Raw genomic sequence first — 19,414 nt, forward strand, 5'->3', positions numbered from 1 at the left:
ATCACTTCAGTAGGTCATGGGAACTTTGATCCTCTCCCAGTCTTCCTTCTGGGCTCTGATTCTTTGGCCGCTGGATTGAGTAGACTGCATTGGCCTTAATCCTGCACATGCATATGGGAGTCACATCATCACAGCACAGAGTTATGCTGTAAATGTATGCTGAGCTGTGCATATTCGGCTCAGTGTACACAAACTCTGACAGGCAGCAAGAAAGGGTCTCTTCTGTCATAAAAATTCTACCTGTCTGTTTTTAGATTTTTAGTTTAATCTAACTTAGTGGGTTTACATCTGCTTTAAAAAAGTATTAACCTCACAAAGTACCTCAAAAAGTAACAAGAAATGTACTTGATGTTTGAGTTCTTGTTTATCCTAGAGTCTTGGAAATAGTTCTGCAACCACACATCTTGCATGTTAGTAAGTGATAAATTATGCAACTTTTTACATGAATGTAGTACTGCTAGACTGCAGCATCTTTTTAATACCTTCACATTAGATGCATTTTCTTCACACCTAGGTGAACCCCAGCCGTATTCCAGCAGTAGTGGGAGGATTGCTTGATGTGGACTGTTCAGAAGATGTCATTAAGAACCTCATCATGGTGGTTCATGGCCAGTTTTCAACAGATGAGCTTGTGGCAGAAGTGGAAAAAAGAAACAGGTAAAGAGTGTTTGAGTTTGATGAAACTTCGTTTTTTATTTTTTTAGTCCTACAATACAGTCCATATATAACGCCTCCCATTCCTAGCTAGCCTCAGATTTTTGCTAGTGTATTTGGTTGATGGACCTTTTTTCTCTCTACTGGGTTTCGATTACCTTTTTCCTATGAAAGTTTATTTGACAAAGTCCCTGGCTGCACTTGAGCCACCGTGACTCGTTCTGCAGCTTCCACATCAGTTGGCTCCTTGGCTGTGCTTGTGAGTTACAGTACTTTGACCCCGCCAGACTGAAGAAGAGGGGTTAGCCTGTATAGTTGGTAGACTTCAGCCCTATCCCAAAGACCCCTTGGGAAAGCATGTCCATCGTAGAAGGTGAAGCCAAATTGGGTATGGCCCCTTCTAATCCTACCAGCATACAAGCTGCAGAAATGAGTACAAGGTTAGAGCCCTTTAAATATTCCTGCTCAGAGTGACAAGAACCTATTTATCATCCAGTGGCTGTGGCTTGGAGAAGGCAGCTGCAATATTTTTTTAAGTTGAATCTGGTACCATTTTACTACTGTGGCATGCACTTTCCCAGTGTTAATATGCTTGAATGAAATTTCCACTGTGTTGCCCTGGCATACACTGCTGCTGCACAGCCCTGGCGCTCACTGCGACCATGCTGCCTCATTCTCTTGGGGGATACCAAGTCTGCATGCCTCCTGACTGTCAGAAGCTCCCAGCTCTCCATTAACAAAGCACAGCGGTCACATTTTGACCCCTGGGTTTACAGCAGTCTATTCCCTCCCTCTCCACGACAATGGAGGTTGTGAATACTCTTATTGGGGCTACAGTTTGCAAAGCATGGCAGGTGACCGGTTTAAGGGAAAAGGGTCATATGGCCTTGCACGCTCAGGGTCCGCTCTTGGCTCACACCGGAGTCATAGTTTAATAACATGGGGCCCTACTACCTTTTATTTTGATAGTTGTCCCCAGTATGACTCCCTGCCTCCCACTGGCCCATCTGCCACACAAGTTTCCTTATCTTTTCTTTTCCTCATTCTAGAAGTTGCAGCTCCTTCTCATCCTCATTCTAGTGGTTAGAGAAATTTGGTTGTCTGGTTATTTGGTAATACTGCCCCCTACAGGAGTAGGACACTAGGCAGAAAAAAGTTCTGGCTATGCCTATGGGCAGTCCCTGAGGGTACACCCTCTCTCTTCCTGCATAGGATGCCAGTTTTGTATCAAAGCAGTGTCAGAAAAGTAACACCAACCCAACTCAGAATAGAGGGGCGAGTACTGCGTCCTTCAATGAACTTAAGAGAAAAGGATTTTATGGTAAGTCAAAAATCCAGTTTTCTCTGTCGTTCATTGACAGACACAGTTCTGTCTGATTCCTATCAGTAGGGACGTCCCAAAGCAGTGCCATAAATGAGGGTTGGGAACAGCAGAAAAGAACAAGTCCCCAAGGTCATACATAGCCGACCAGGCAACATAGGACTCATCAGCACAAAAGATGAGGCACCCCTGAAAACAATAGTAAACACCCTCAATGAAGGCCAAAAGCCCTCCAAACAGCAGCCAGCAAAAAAAAAACCTTGTGGCCGAAAAGAGGCATCTGCAGATGCCAGCGCATCCACCCTTTAAAACGTGGTAAAGGTGTGAACAGACTACCAGGTAGCGAAAAACCCAGGGAGCACTAGGCGCCCGAGTAGAACGCGCCGAAACAGGGAAAGGTAGGACCTGACCCCTAATTGAATATACAGTGGGTACGGAAAGTATTCAGACCCCCTTAAATTTTTCACTCTTTGTTATATTGCAGCCATTTGCTAAAATCATTTAAGTTCATTCTTCTTCTTCATGAATGTACACATAGCACCCCATACTGACAGAAAAACACAGAATTGTTGACATTGTTGCAGATTTATGAAAAAAGGAAAACTGAAATATCACATGGTCCTAAGTATTCAGACCCTTTGCTGTGACACTCATATATTTAACTCAGGTGCTTTCCATTTCTTCTGATCATCCTTGAGATGGTTCTACACCTTCATTTGAGTCCAGCTGTGTTTGATTATACTGATTGGACTTGATTAGGAAAGCCACACACCTGTCTATATAAGACCTTCCAGATCACAATGCATGTCAGAGCAAATGAGAATCATGAGGTCAAAGGAACTGCCTGAAGAGCTCAGAGACAGAATTGTGGCAAGGCACAGATCTGGCCAAGGTTACAAAAAGATTTCTGCTGCACTTAAGGTTCCTAAGAGCACAGTGGCCTCCATAATCCTCAAATGGAAGACGTTTGGGACGACCAGAACCCTTCCTAGAGCTGGCCGTCCGGCCAAACTGAGCTATCGGGGGAGAAGAGCCTTGGTGAGAGAGGTAAAGAAGAACCCAAAGATCACTGTGGCTGAGCTCCAGAGATGCAGTCAGGAGATGGGAGAAAGTTGTAGAAAGTCAACCATCACTGCAGTCCTCCACCAGTCAGGGCTTTATGGCAGAGTGGCCCGACGGAAGCCTCTCCTCAGTGTAAGACACATGAAAGCCCGCATGGAGTTTGCTAAAAAACACCTGAAGGACTCCAAGATGGTGAGAAATAAGATTCTCTGGTCTGATGAGACCAAAATAGAACTTTTTGGCCTTAATTCTAAGCGGTATGTGTGGAGAAAACCAGGCACTGCTCATCACCTGTCCAATACAGTCCCAACAGTGAAGCATGGTGGTGGCAGCATCATGCTGTGGGGGTGTTTTTCAGCTGCAGGGACAGGACGACTGGTTGCAATCGAGGGAAAGATGAATGCGGCCAAGTACAGGGATATCCTGGACAAAAACCTTCTCCAGAGTGCTCTGGACCTCAGACTGGGCCGAAGGTTTACCTTCCAACAAGACAATGACCCTAAGCACACAGCTAAAATAACGAAGGAGTGGCTTCACAACAACTCCGTGACTGTTTTTGAATGGCCCAGCCAGAGCCCTGACTTAAACCCAATTGAGCATCTCTGGAGAGACCTAAAAATGGCTGTCCACCAACGTTTACCATCCAACCTGACAGAACTGGAGAGGATCTGCAAGGAGGAATGGCAGAGGATCCCCAAATCCAGGTGTGAAAGACTTGTTGCATCTTTCCCAAAAATACTCCTGGCTGTATTAGATCAAAAGGGGGCTTCTACTAAATACTGAGCAAAGGGTCTGAATACTTAGGACCATGTGATATTTCAGTTTTTCTTTTTTCATAAATCTGCAACAATGTCAACAATTCTGTGTTTTTCTGTCAGTATGGGGTGCTATGTGTACATTCATGAGGAAGAAGAATGAACTTAAATGATTTTAGCAAATGGCTGCAATATAACAAAGAGTGAAAAATTTAAGGGGGTCTGAATACTTTCCGTACCCACTGTACCTGCACCACCGTCTGTCCGATCCATCCGGGAATAGATGCAGCAGACGCAGGCAGTCCCGTTCACGGGCCATCCATAAGGACAGAGAACGAGCCTGACTCAGAAAAGACTCAGTAGTCGCCAAGTACACCTGGAGTGCCCGCACTCTAATCAGAGTAAGCAATGCACATTCCTTAGGATGTGAGGACTCAGGACACAAGATTGGAATACAATGTCCCCGTGCAAGTGAACACCAGAAACCACCTTCGGAGGGAAAGATTGATCTGGATGAAGTACCACTTGGCCCCATGATCATCCTATAGGGAGAACGACAGGACAATGTCGCCAGTGCTGACACCTGCACGCAGAGTGACAGCAACCAAGAAGGCCACCTTCTGTAATAAGGTAGGCAGGGGATACCCTAGAATACTCGCAAACAGAGGGTCTAATAGAACCGACTGCACCAAATCAAGGTCCCCAGTGGGTGACGGAGGTCGCACCAGAAGCACCAAGTGTCGCACCCCCTGGAAGAAGTCACGCACCAGGGCACAGGCGGCCAATGGCCTTCGGAAGAAATTTGCCAAAACCAAAACCCGACCCTTGACAGTGCTCAAGGCCAACTTGTGATCAACTCCCCATTGAAGGAAGCCAAGATCCGGGCTACCTAGTAAGAGCGAGGGGGAGCCCATGCAATATACGACTGTATACGACTCGTATAATAAACAAAATTCACCCTAGACGTCGCTTCCCACGCTTCAAGCAGGGTGGGAATCACTGAAGCAGCCAAACCCCTGTCCTTCAGCACCTGGCATTCAGCAGCCAAGTCGTCAAAGTCAGCGACCGCAAAGTCAGACGGGAGACAATAACTCCTCCCTGAGAGAAATTCTCTAAGGAGCGTGTGTGGCCAACCTGACCAGGCCGGCGTACCAAGCTCGGCGAGGCCCTTCCGGAGCCACGAGAAAGACTGGAATCCCTTCCGCCTCGACCCTGCGAAAAATTTGTGGCAGCAACTTGGGAAAAGTAAAGGCAGACCGCAGCTGAGACTGACCTTGGCCCATCCGTGAGCATGTACACACGACCATGCCAGCGGCAGCTGTGCGAAGGTGACCATGCTAAACTCCACGGCATCGTTCAAGTTGAACCTAGCGAATGTTCTTGCCCATGACAGAACCCAGAGAGAACTGCGTCTGTCAATGAACTTAAGAGAAAAGGATTTTACAGTAAGTCAAAAATTCAGTTTTTCCTCATTCTAGAAGTTGGCGCTCCTTCCCATCATCATTCTAGTGGTTAGAGCAATTTGGTTGTCTGTCCAGCACTGGTCCCCATAACTTCATGGGCACTCTAGGAGAATCTAGTTGGAAAATGCAACCTGTTGTCCCACAGGCATGCAGATTTGATCCTCTTTGGCAGAACTGCACATTCTGTTTGTGTACACCATATACATGCCAGGCATAAAAAACTTGTGGGTGGACTGTCTTAGTTGCCAGCACCTGGGCTCAGGGGAGTGTGCTGTCCACTGGGAGGTTTTTCAAGCCCTTTGCCGCAAGTGGAGGATGCCAGGTGTAGCTCTTCTGGCAAACAATTTGTGAAGGTTTGTCGCCAGGTCCAGAAAGCCTCAGGCATTTGCAGTGTATGCTCTGGTCATACCATGGGATCAGTTCAACCTAAACTATGCCTTTCCTGCCTCTCCAGATTCTCCCTCTCCTGTTCAGCAGGATTGAGGTGGATGATATTCTGGTAATTCTTATTGGTCGCTGGTTCTAATAACTTGGCTTGGCTGTTGAAGCCATTGTCCCAAGAGACAGAGGTCTACTGGACTTGGTCATCCCTTCCCTCCTAAAAGGCTAGAATATCGACTTCTCACAAACTGTACCATTAGACCTGGCTTTTGCTTTGTGCGAGTCAAGAAAAAAAAGTACATGGGATGTGTCTTGTCATTCCGCTTGTCAGGTCTGAATCCACATCTGACTTGGAGTACCATAAAATGGAAGATCTTAGCCATTTTGTTTCAAAGACCCCTGGCCTCTTACTCCCTAGTTAAAGGCCTTTATACAAGGTGCCGCACACATTTCTCCCTCTGTATGCTCCCCTTCATCTCCATGGGACCTTAATCTGGTTCTCTCCAACATTCAGAGACCTCCTTTTGAACCTGTTGGGTGGAGGGTCTCTGCGTTAGAGCCCTTATTTTGTATGAAGCTCTTCCTAGTGTTGCACAAGGATGAGGTTGTCTTAAGTCCTCCTTCCTTTCTAAAGTGGCCTCTTCCTTCCAACTCAACCAAGACATCAGTCTTCCCTCTTTCTTCTGCTCCTCATCATTGCAAGGTGCTTTCTCTCCACTGTCTTGACATGGTAAGCACTGTGAGAGTCTACCAATCATCTACTGCCTCGTTTAGGCAATTGTATTCCCTCATGGTACCTGCCTGCTTGTTGATCCACCATTAAGAGGTGGATCAGGCAAGTTATCAATGGAGCCTACAATCAGAGAGTTAGAGTTACTCGCTTACCTGTTAAAGCATACTCTGCCAGATCTGTTAGTATTACATGGGCTTTTCAGCATAACTTTCTCAGATTTGCAAGGCTACCATCTGGGCATCGGTCTTTTTTTAGTGCTACCAGGTGGAGGTTCAGGTCTCAAGTTTTTCCAGTTTGCCACATTGGCCTAATTACTGGTAAGTCAGAAATCTCATTTTAATTTTTATCCAACGTGCTCCTTTTCTGTATGTATTTATACATAAAACTTACATTTTTTGGGGGGGTTGTTAGCCATGTGTATGCTATGGCAATGATTAAGCACAGCAGTGTGAAACACGTTTGCTAATACATCTTAGGATTTATTTGTTAATTGTCTCTCTTTATTTTTAATGGATCTTCAATAAAGGACTAGTTTTTATGCTGGAAGTGCTGCCACTTTTATTTGATGTTAGCCATGTGTATAATTGCTACTGTATTGTGGCATTCTAATTTGTTGCCTGCTACATTGGATGGCATTCTTTAATCTCTTGTCTTCTCCATATCAGGCTAAAACTACTCTTACCATGGCTGGAATCCAGAATCCATGAGGGCTGTGAGGAGCCAGCAACACACAATGCTCTGGCCAAGATCTACATTGACAGCAACAACAATCCTGAACGCTTCCTGCGGGAGAACCCTTTCTATGACAGCTGTGTAGTGGGCAAATACTGTGAAAAAAGGGACCCACATCTGGCTTGTGTAGCTTATGAGAGGGGTCAGTGTGACTTGGAGCTTATAAAGGTTGGTTCTGCTAGTCATTTAAATATATTTCAAATGAATTGCAAAACCCTTTACTTCATTTTGCTTTGCTTCAGCATCAAAAGTGAGACTCCTTAACGACTGTCTCCACCACCAAGCGCACCAAAGACTCTTACCATATAGCTGGAACTCGGAATCTAGGAAGTGAAGCCACACGTGTATGAAATTTATACCCATACAGGATTAGTGAAACCACCAGCCATGCTGAAAACAATACGGCACTGCAGTTCCTCTCCAGTGTACATGTTAAAAAAAGGAATACTTCAAATGATGCAGGGTAATGGTGAGGTTTATTAAAATATACAAAGTAAATGCCAAAAAACACAGAAATGCCACCATATGATCCCACCTCAAGACGTCCTATGTCTTGCAGTACTGTATTATGAGCAGCATTATGGCTGGTAGCTTGACTAAATCTGTATGAAGATATTTTCATACACAAGGGTGGCATGACCTAGATTCTGAGGTCCAACAATTTAATGAGAATCCTTGCTGCTCTTGGTGGTGGGGAGTGTGTCACTGAGTAGTCTCAGTTGGGGCCCTCAAGCAAGGCCCAGTGGACTGGAGGGTTTTGCAGTTAATTTGAGACATTTTTTTGGGACATTACTTTCACTGAAATGTGTTGGAAATTGTTTTTATTTATTTATTTTTTGGAAGTGCTGCATGCATGTACCTGCAAATTGAGCAAACAGTGGAGAAAAATAATAGAATTCTTAGGTGCACCACTAGAGGAATCACGATCAAGGAGGAAAGAAGTCCTGATTTCCTCTATGTAGATCTTTAGTTAGGCAGGCTATACTCTACAAGAAATTTGTTAGAATTTTAGGAACATTGTTAGTGGATTCAAATTGACATTCGTTTTTGACCATAATGACGACAACAGTGTATGTGTTTTCGTCCGGGAAAGTCCATTTGTTCCAAAATCAAATGTTAAAAGCAAGCTTCTGAAGTACTTTTGCACAACCTAAACCAACTTTAGGGTCCCCACACCGGCATCTATGTCCCTCATTTGGTGTCTACCACTGAGGGTGCAGGTCAGGCTAGAAATCCCCCCTGACTCCATGTAATCCACAGAGGAAATGGGGAAAAATCTCAGCCACCACACACCATACAAGCCCAGCATGTAGTAAGTGATAGCCTCAGCCTTACTTCATCCAGGCTGCGCCCCCCCCCCCCCAACATGTTTCGCCCCACCTATGAGGCTCAGTCATGGAGGTTAAGTTACCTATATGCTATCACTTGTTACACGCTGGGCTTGGATGGTGTGCGGTGGCTGAGCTTTTTCTCTATTTGTACTTTTAAACAACATTTGTCATGTCATAGAATGTAGTGGGAACATTTGTACAAATATTCATACCAATGTTTGAAAATTTTACTAATGTATGGCCAGATTAAGCCCAAATTTTGAATACTGTGTTCAGTTCTGGAGACCTCACCTAAAGTTTTAGATATAAAGCATATCAGGAGAGACTCTAGAAACCTAATATGTACAGTCTTGAGGAAAGGAGGGCCATGATATGAAACTTTAAATTTACTTAGGATGTAAATCAGATTCAGGACAGTATTTTCAATTTGAAGCGAAGATCAGCAACACAGGGACATTACCTCAAGCTAGCAGGAGGAAGAAACCTCAAAGGCAACTTTTGGAAAACATTTTACTGAAAAAGTAGTGGATGCTTGAAAGGGATTTCCAGCAGAGTTAGAGAGTCCGTCATGAGTAAGTGGATTGAAACGTGCTTGAGGCAAACCCATATCTATAATCTTCTTGTCTCAGGAGTGTCAGTGGATAGATTTACCTTTTACACTTCTGGCTGTGCCACAGCCAGGCAAAGGTCTGCTAAATTCTCTAGAACTTCAGAGCAATGGAGATTACCATAGATATTTAAAGAAAGGAAATATTTCTTAGCCCAAAGTCCCTGGGAGAAAAAAAAAAAATTTATCCTGCCTAATGGTATCTTTAAAGCAATTTAGCATCCGTCTTGGGAAAGTTACTTTTCCTTTTTTTCCTCCCTAAACTGAGAAGTTAAATTATTCTCTCCTATTCAGGTGTGCAATGAAAACTCCTTGTTTAAGAGTGAAGCTCGTTACCTAGTGCGACGGAAAGATGCTGACCTGTGGGCCAGCGTTCTTGAAGAAAATAATCCATTCAGGCGACAGCTGATTGACCAGGTATATTAACTGTTACTAATTGCCTTTTCTTACACCCCTTATAATAAATTTACTGTTGATCTTATATGCATTCTATTCTCTACTTGTATATCTCTATTTATATGTAAACTAAAGCTGTAATGCTGATTTGTCCCAAGCTTAGTGGAATAAAGTTGTGTACAAATGCAGAATATACTAGAATTAGGTAATTTCCACATACTTCTCACACAAAGAATTAAATAGTTCTCACTTCAAATTTCATACCTTCCTAACAGGTTTTTGTTTATTGGAACCTTAAAAAAAAAAAGTGTATTTAAATGTTCTTTTTGAGTGCTGTCATTTAGAGGGAGAGTATTACCCTTCCACCATTCCAAACAAACGTAATCCTTCTCAGCAAATCATGTTTGTATGTAGCAGTGTTAAATAATTTGTGTACAGTATGGGAACAGTTTATCCTATGCATGAAAAATCAGGTTACATTAATCTTGTGTGGTGAATTGTTTTGGACACCTTCAGTACTTTGGGTGTATTTTTTCCCCACAAAGGTGGTGCAGACTGCTCTGTCAGAGACACAGGATCCCGAAGAAGTGTCAGTGACTGTGAAAGCATTTATGACTGCTGATCTCCCTAATGAACTCATTGAGCTTCTTGAGAAGATAGTTTTGGACAACTCCGTGTTCAGTGAGCACAGGTCAGATGGGGAGGTAATAGAATTCTAGGAAGAGGATAGAAACAATAGTGGGTGGCATGGAAGGGCTAAAATGTGGCTGTTTGTAATAATGCAACATGCATAAATCATGTCTGTTGAGTGACTGTTTGCTTTCAGGAACCTGCAGAATCTATTGATACTAACTGCCATCAAGGCTGACCGAACACGTGTAATGGAGTATATCAACCGCTTAGATAACTATGATGCACCAGACATTGCTAACATTGCTATCAGCAACCAGCTGTTTGAGGAGGCCTTTGCTATCTTTAGGAAGTTTGATGTTAACACGTCTGCCATACAGGTGAAGGAAATTTTCTGTTAATTTATGAAAAGTGGTTATAAATAATGTAAAGGGCAATACCTTGACATCAATATGTTTTTCTTTAATGGTTGTTTCTCCCCTACAACTTGCAGGTATTGATTGAGCACATCGGGAATCTGGACCGTGCATATGAATTTGCAGAAAGATGCAATGAGCCAGCAGTATGGAGTCAGCTGGGTAGAGCGCAACTGCAGAAAGACTTGGTCAAGGAAGCTATCGACTCCTACATTAAAGCAGATGACCCCTCTGCTTATATGGAAGTGGTGCACGCAGCAAGTAAGAATGGTGAGTGTTTTTAATACAGACAAGAAAGAATTCGCAGTCGGAGGATAATTATTCATAAAAGATTTTCACAGGCCAAAAAAATGGGCATTGCTATACCTGTTAGGAATTGACAGCTGTGGGTCTTGTACTAATGATTTAGAGGCAGGAGGACCAGCTTTCATGTCCTGAATAAAAATAATCCTTCCGTTACTCCAAGTCAGAATACAGTTCCCGGACAGTTTTTTCATCCTCCTCAGCTTATGGGGCTTCCAGACACCTATGGCAATCCTAGAACTCAAAAGCTGCCGATAAATTTGCTTCAGCAGCAAGGTCCTGCCCACCCAAGAGCATAAATTGATTCTTTTGCTTCTTCGTGTATTTCAGCAATGTCTCACTGAACTTTTTTTTAGCTGTTCCAAGATTTTTGGACCAGGAAGTTATTATTGTTTCCTTTTTCATTTCACTAAAGGTTTCAGGGGTAAACCTGTTTCTAATTCCAAAACTGAGGGGGCCATCCTTCCGTCCTCTATCTCAACACCTTTGTACTCCCTCAAAAATTTCCAATGGAATCTTTTGAGCTATACCTCCTGTAGGGTTCCGCAGGCTCAACTTGCTGACAAACAGAACTCATTTAAGTGAATGAGACCATGTTGCAGCCACCTTGCAACTGTGTGCAATGCACATTGCTGCAGCGCAGTAGTCTGGCATTAAGGGGGGGTTATACAGGTGGCGAATGACTGCCATGCCACCTGTCAAATCCTCTCTTCAGAGAGCAAAGCAAGTGTAAACAACTCCCTAATCATGGAGACTACTTAGCATTTATCGACATAAAGGATGCATATTTTACAAATTTATTTTTTTCCTTTTTTTTTTTTGATAGTGTGAGACTTTGGGGTATTCCTCCAGGTGCCATTTTTTTGACTCTGTTTTTTTTTCTTTTGATCAGTGGGGGGTAGAACAATGTTTAGCCGATGGCATCATCAAGGGTCAAGTATTTACTTTGTCTGTTATCAGCATCTTCTTGATGAAAACTTATTTTTATTCATACTTTCATTTAGGAAGTTACAAACGTTACCCCTCCTTTTTGGCCTCCACTTCTATTGTCAATTTTTAACTTCATCTTAAAGCAGATCTCCAGGTTTAATTTATTGTTCGTTTATTTGGACCAAGCTGGTCCAAATTAACTATTTACTTCACTAACAGTTACAGCAGCTGGAAGCGATGTATAAACTGTATGTAGCCTCAGCTACATACAACATACAGCTCTGTGTTCCAGCAGTGGGATGAAACCTTCAGAGCTTCCTCTGATTGGCTGAGGTGAAGAGGTGAGCTGATGAAATCACAACTGCACATCAGCCAATACGAGGAAGCTGCCCTTATTTACAATTTTTTTTTTTCCCCCTCCATAATTTTTCGAACATTTGCGATTACACAATTAGTTTTGTATTACTACGAATTACTTTAATTACGAGTACAGGAGTGGGACATAGGAAGAAGAGGAAAATTAATTTTGGTCATGGGAACATTCACATGCTCTAGTAAAGATCTTATGGTGGCTCTACTGCTTCTGCTAAGTTCACGCAGACGTTTGGGTCATAATACAGTGGGGATCAGGGGGAAGCAACACTATATTATTCTGTGATGATTGATAAGCCTGTCTACTTATCTAGAGGGGGTTGCTGAGCTAGGCCCAGGATTATCAGACTAAGGTTAAGAGGGGAGTCCCCATCAACCCAGCTTTGGTTCAATCCCATGCTACCAGAATTCCATTCCTTACAATACCCCGATCTTTGGGCTGCTAAAGGAATCCGATACCTTTCAGATGTTTGTGATGGGAGTGCACTATTTACATTTGATAGGTTGAAAGATACATATACACTGCCTAATGAGTTCTTCTTCCGATTCCTGCAACTCCAACATGCCTATGCAGCGCAATTTGTGTCATCCTTGTTAAAAATGGAGCAGTTCAATTTGGAGGTTCTCCTCTGGGATGACGGTCTCAAAAAACACTTTCTGTGATCTACAAGTCACTACTTCATGTGGGACTAGGTGCCCTGCTAACTGCGTGGTGTTTGGAGGAGAAGGACCTGGACAATGAAGACTGGGAAGATCTCTGGGACAGCCTATTTCAAGCACTAATATCGACTAAAGACCGGCTGATCCAATTTAAAATAGTGCACAGAATTTATTTTACACCACAACGACAACATCGTATATACCCTAATTCCTCTTCTTGCTGTTCAGAATGCTCTAGTGACTCTGATCGATTTTCCCATATCTTTCGGGATTGCCCCCAGAATAGTAGCTACTGGCGGGAAGTGACCCCGTTTATCTTCCCTAACTACTATACAGGTCCCAGTAAAAGTTGGTGTTTGCCTCCTGGGATTAGTTGACTCTCTGGCCATTAGTAGGGCAATGCATACTCTCTTCTTATTTTATGCCAGGAAGGCGATAGTGCTCAAGTGAAAATCAGACACAGCCCCTAATCTGCCCTTCTGGAAGCGCTCAATAGGGTTATAAAAGCTACCTATTTTTCCAGGGGTTGCCCTAGGAAATTTGAGAAGGTCTGGCACTTGTAGACAGATTCCCTGATTAGGTTTAATTATTGATATGAACACATTTTTTCTCTGCAGGCACTCACATTACATTTGTTCTGGTAGGATTCTAAACACGAGTTATTAGTGATCGACCGATATCGGTTTTTCGTTACCGATATTTTGGGATCGCATATCGGTAAAAGAAACTGTTTCACTGTCAGCTGGTAGATGTATAGAGAACACAACACCCCAGGGACATGGATTACTCATTCCACTCCCCTGTGCACGGGATGTACTCAAGATTGGACAACAGTTTAACTGAACATAGAATGTTGAAATCGGTCGTTCATACCTCAATAGGAATTATGACACTTTGACATCACGCCCCAGTAATTATGAAAATAAAACTGATAAGATTGAAAAAGTGCGTGAATATTTGGAGGCTTAATGAAGAACTTGTACAAGATGCAGAAATAAGGGAAGAGATGGGTAAAGAACTAGAACAATACTTTAAATGTAACGAAACCCCAGATATATCAGACGCGACAGTGTGGGAAGCCCACAAGGCATACATCGGGGGCATACTGATTTCGATAGGCTCTAAGAAAAATGGAGTCATCAATATAAATAGACTAATAACAGAAATACACGAGTTAGAACAAAAACCTAAAAAGAATGTAGAAGCAGAGATACAGTATACGAAATAGCTTTAAAAAATACTGCATCAGGAAAGAGTCTGGGTCTTGATGGATTTACGATCAACTATTATAAAAAGTTTAAAGATCTCTTGATACCAAAATTATGTGTAAATATGAACAGACTAGGGACATGGTATAAGATGAGGAAGGAAGCACTATTAGCTTCCATTACAATCATACCAAAGGAAGAGAAAGATGCAACATTATGTTCAAGCTATAGACCAATCTCTCTTTTAAATGCAAATATTTATTTACAAAAGTATTAGCCACAAGGATGAAGGGGCTGATGTCGGAATGGGTACATGGAGATCAAGTAGGTTTTATTCCAGGAAAGCAAGGAAAGGATAATGGGGTGAGAACATTACTTCTATTACAGCAAATGAGTAAGTCCCCAGAATTAATACTGTCAGTAGATGCTGAAAAAACATTTGACAGGGTAGACTGCGAATTTATGATGAAGACATTAGAGGTAATGAGAATAGGCCAGTGGATGATGTACTGGATTAAAACGCTATATAGACATCCTATAGCAATAGTAAAAATTAACGGGACTTTGTCCAAACCTCTTGAAATGTATAATGGAAGGAGGCAGGGATGCCCCCTATCTCCGATGCTGTTTGTGTTGTGACTAAAACCTTTACTGGCGACTATACAGAATAGCCCGGATGTGGGGGGGATAAGGGTTGGAGATGTGGAGCATAAGGTAGCGGCGTATGCGGACGACGTCTTGCTCTACATATCCAATCCTAGGATAACTCTGCTGAATTTAATGGAAATATTAAAATACTATGGTGAATTTAAAAATTAACCCCACAAAATCAGAGATCCTGAATATAAATGTGAGTAAACAGGAGGAACAGGCCATACAACAGGAGTTTCCCTTTGTATGGAAGAAAATAGGATTAAAATACCTAGGAATAAAAATAACATCATCTTTAGGGAATCTATATAAAGCAAATTATATCCCACTATTAAATGAAATAAGAATGGAAATGAAAAAAAATAGCAACACGGCCCCTGTCATGGATAGGACGAATAAATATTATAAAGATGGCAATACTACCAAAGATTTTGTATAAGTTCCAAATGTTGCGAATTCCTTTACCGCAGACCTATTTTAAGACACTAAAATCAATATGTGATAAGAAGAAACCAATAATACAGCACTCAGTATTAATTAAAGACAAATTGCAAGGTTGGCTACCAGTACCAGATTTTTTAAAAAATACTACCATGCTGCAGTGCTTTCACGAGTACTGGAATGGAGTAAAACAAAAAAAGTGATAAAAGATGGGTGACCCTAGAATGCACACTTAGCAATGCGCAGTTAGGAAAAAAATATATGGATACCTTCACAATTTGGAAGATTAGACACAAATGCACATATAATAGCACTACATGCACTTAAAATTTGGGACTTCATTCCTTAACAGGCAAAATGGAAATATAATTCACCTTTGATCCCATTAAGGTTAAAGTTTTTTTCCACCAGGACATGGAAAGTTATATAGGGAATGGATAGGGGATGAGGATGCACGGTTGAAGGACATAATGAAAGAGGGAAGTTATGTACACTACAAGAATTAAGGCACAAAAAAGAGAGATGGATAGATGAATGGCGATACTCCCAGTTTAAATATATTGTTGTTGCGTCATTGCCATAACCATTAAGATCTAAGGAGGATTTGTTGCCCTTTGAACGTATATGTGCATTAAAAAGTACAAAGAATAGTATTGCTAAAATATATAAGGTCTTGGAGGCAATGGCGGAACCGGCAGTACCGCCATACATGGAAAAGTGGGAAAAAGAATTGGGAGCCCGGGTAGAGATCAACAGATAGAAAAATTATGAAGACGGTACATGGCTCTGCGGTGGATATCAATATAGTGGAAATGAACTACAAATGTATGTCTAGATGGTATATAACACCAGATAAAGCACATAAATTCCAGACAGGGAAATCGCCATATTGCTGGCGAGGATGTAAAGTAATGGGAACTATGACACGCATATGGTGGGAATGCCCTACAATAAAAAAGTATTGGAAGGGAGTGTTTGAACAAATAAAGGGGATTACAAATAAAGAGGTACCTGAAGAAAGGTGGCATATTTCATGGTATAAAAGGCTCAGTAAAACAATACAAAAGAACTGTAATTCCACGCTTGATTAATGCAGCAAAAAAGACCCCTACATTGGCAAAAAGAAGCCCCTTCTGTAGGCGAATGGATTAAAAAAGTGAAAAAAATAAGAAATTTAGAATACCTAAGATGTAACGGAGAAGACGAGAGAGGAAAATATATAAATATCTGGGAAAGTTGGAAAGAGTTTAAAAAAAACAAGGAGATACACCGAGCTGATGGGAGGATGTGAGAGGAGGAGGGAGGAGGAATGAGAGGAAAGGAAGATGGAAGATAAAAAAGAAGAGAGAGGATGGGGAAAGGAGGGGGAGGTATAAAAGGAGTTGGTTAAGGTAATAATTAAGGTATATTTGCTATGTCTGTTTCTTTCTTTTTTTTTATTGATATGGTTGTGTATTCTATATATAGTATTTTTGGAAAACAATAAAAAAAAAAAAAGAAGCAGAGATACAACAAGCCCCAGTAATAAAAAGGGATAAATTAAAAAAAAACTCGTATAAGAAGAGACCAGATAAGTTTTTAACAGAGTTGCCAACGAAACATATAAACGGGGAAAGAAGCCAGGGAAATATTTAGCAAGAACAACATTCAAGAATAAAAAATCGATCAATTATATTGAAAGAATTAAAAATCGAGGAGAAATGGTATATTCAAAAACAGAAATATCTAAAGCATTCCACAGCTATTATGGAGCCTTATATACAGTGAGGCAAAAGGGACCATTTGAAGAACAAAAAAGAAAACAAAATATGTAAAAATATATAAAGGAGACAAAATTCCCTAGAATAAAGAACAATTACAAGCCTTCGAGGTACCAATCTAACTGGAGGAGATAAAGATTGCATTAAAAATTCAGCAATAAGAAAGAACCCAGGACCCGATGGGTTTACCACACGCTATTACAGGACGTTTGAGGAAATATTAATACCAAAGTTATGTTATATAAATGGGATAGGAGATGTGAAGGGAATGAGAGCAGAATGATTCCTAGCGTTCATAACGGTTATTCCAAAAGAGGGAAAGGATGCAACTTTGTGCTGTAGCTACAGGCCAATAGCGTTATTAAATTCTGACACACAACTTTATACAAAAGTTCTAGCAACTAGATTAAAAGAGCTAATGCCTGAATGGATTCAGGCAGGCCAGACAGGTTTCATCCCAGGTAGAGAGGGGAAAGATAACGGGATAAGAAAGTTACTCTTATTACAAAAATCTAGAGGTTTTAAGGCCCCTTATGTGCTACTGTCAATAGATGCGGAAAAAGCATTTGACAGGGTGTACTGGGGGAATGTTGGAAACAATGGAAGAACTAGGTATTGACCCTAGGATGAACGATAGAGCATTATATAAGAACCCGACGGCTTCAGTAAAAGTAAATGGAAACCTCTCTCCTCCTTTTGGAATGCTTAACGTGACAAGACAGGGATATCCGCTTTCACCCCTGTTTGCCCTGTCGTTGGAACCATTATTACCCACCATTCAGAATAATGTAGACATAGCAGGAGTAAAAGTGAGACCTGAAGAACATAAAGTGGCAGCATATGCCGACGATGTCCTGTTTTACATCACTAACCCTAGAATAAATCTCCCAAATGTAATAAAAGAACTGAAAAAAAAAATACAGGGAGCTATCAAACTGTAAGATCAATGCAATAAAATCAGAAATGTTTAATATAGGGTTAAATAGGAGAGAAGAAATAGCCTTACAAAAGGAATTTCCATTTACATGGGCAAAATCTGTATTAAAATAGGGATAAAGCTAACTTCATCTTTAAAAAGCTTATATAATGCGAACTACATCCCTATTTTAAACTAGATAACAGCAGATCTAGAAAAAAAAACTATCACTACGGCCCCTCTCATGGTTGGGACAAAAAAACATGGTTAAGATGGGTAATACTTACTAAAATTTCATATAAATTTCAAATGTTCCCAATAGACATCCCACAGACGTGGTTCAAAACAGTGAAAATAATATCAAAGTTTATTTGGCAGGGAAAGAAGCCAAGAATACAATTTGCGACACATAGTAAAGGGAAAACACGGAGGGGTTTAGCAACAACAGATTTTCAAAGATATTACAATGCAGTTGTAAAATCGCGAATGATAGAATGGACAAAAATAAACTCAGATAAAAGATGGGTTAAGATAGAAACCACATTAAGTGGCACACAGATAAATAAAAGTATTTGGATTCCTCCAAAGTATTGGGGCACATATGAACGCACACACAAAATGACTAAAGTAGTGTACAAAATATGGGACACGATACACAGGCAGGCTAAATGGAATTACAATTTACCACTGTTATCACTAAATGGTACAAGATACTTTGCACCTGGGACTGAGACACATTTTTGCAACTGGATTAAAAATATAACACAAGGAGGGAAGATAAGAACATATCATGAGCTTAAAATGAAAAGTAAAAACATGTCTCTGAATGAATGGAGGTATTCCCAGTTAAAGCACTTTGTGGGATCCCTACCACAGCCGATAAGATCTGAGAAGGAACTTAGTGGAAACACTATGTAGCCCACAAACCAAAGTAAAACAGCATATTTCAGATATACAAAATGCTTACGGAAATGGTGGGCCTAGGGAGACCTCCATTTGTGGAAACATGGGAAAAGGAGCTAGGAACATTGATTAAAAGAACTAAGAAGTAAATGTATTGTTGAAAGCTGCCCATGATTATGTGGTCAATGTAAATACCATTGAAAGGAACTATAAATGTTTATCAAGATGGTATAGGACACTGGTAATAGTACAAAAAAGTCAACCAGAGAAGTCCCCTCTATGTTGGATGAACTGTGGTATGTTGGGCACGATGGCCCACATTTGGTGGAACTGCCCTAAGATCCGTGATTATTGGCGGAATGTGCAACAATGCATTGGGGAAATCACAGGAGTAGATATGGTTGACGATCCTTGGGCTTGTCTATTCCATAAAACCTACAAACATTACAAAAGTACGATAGTCCCAAATTTAATAAACGCAGCCAAGGCGGCAATCCCAAAAAAACAATTGGAATCGGAAAGCCCTACACTCAGATTGGTGTAAAAGAGTAGAATATATATATATATATATATATATATATATATCTATATCAGTGCCTTGCAAGAAGTATTCGGCCCCCTTGAACTTTTCGACCTTTTGCCACATTTCAGGCTTCAAACATAAAGATATAAAACTGTAATTTTTTTGTGAAGAATCATCAAGTGGGACACAATCATGAAGTGGAACGAAATATATTGGATATTTCAAACTTTTTTAACAAATAAAAAACTGAAAAATTGGGCGTTCAA

At 41.2% G+C, this 19,414-nt stretch overlaps 1 protein-coding gene across 1 annotated transcript in view; it reads left to right on the top strand.

The window, feature by feature from the left end:
• Positions 1-19,414, top strand: part of LOC309547579 (clathrin heavy chain 1-like) — a 280,201-nt gene that overhangs the window by 214,796 nt on the left and 45,991 nt on the right. The window contains exons 16-21 of the mRNA XM_082247451.1: positions 515-657; positions 7,035-7,269; positions 9,334-9,456; positions 9,981-10,126; positions 10,262-10,445; positions 10,559-10,751. Of these exons, the coding sequence (XP_082103577.1) occupies positions 515-657; positions 7,035-7,269; positions 9,334-9,456; positions 9,981-10,126; positions 10,262-10,445; positions 10,559-10,751 (1,024 nt within the window). The remainder of the gene's footprint in view (positions 1-514; positions 658-7,034; positions 7,270-9,333; positions 9,457-9,980; positions 10,127-10,261; positions 10,446-10,558; positions 10,752-19,414) is intronic.

The sequence above is a fragment of the Pelophylax lessonae genome, assembly GCF_965119305.1.
Source record: "Pelophylax lessonae genome assembly, chromosome: 1".
Classification (NCBI taxonomy): Eukaryota; Metazoa; Chordata; class Amphibia; order Anura; family Ranidae; genus Pelophylax; species Pelophylax lessonae.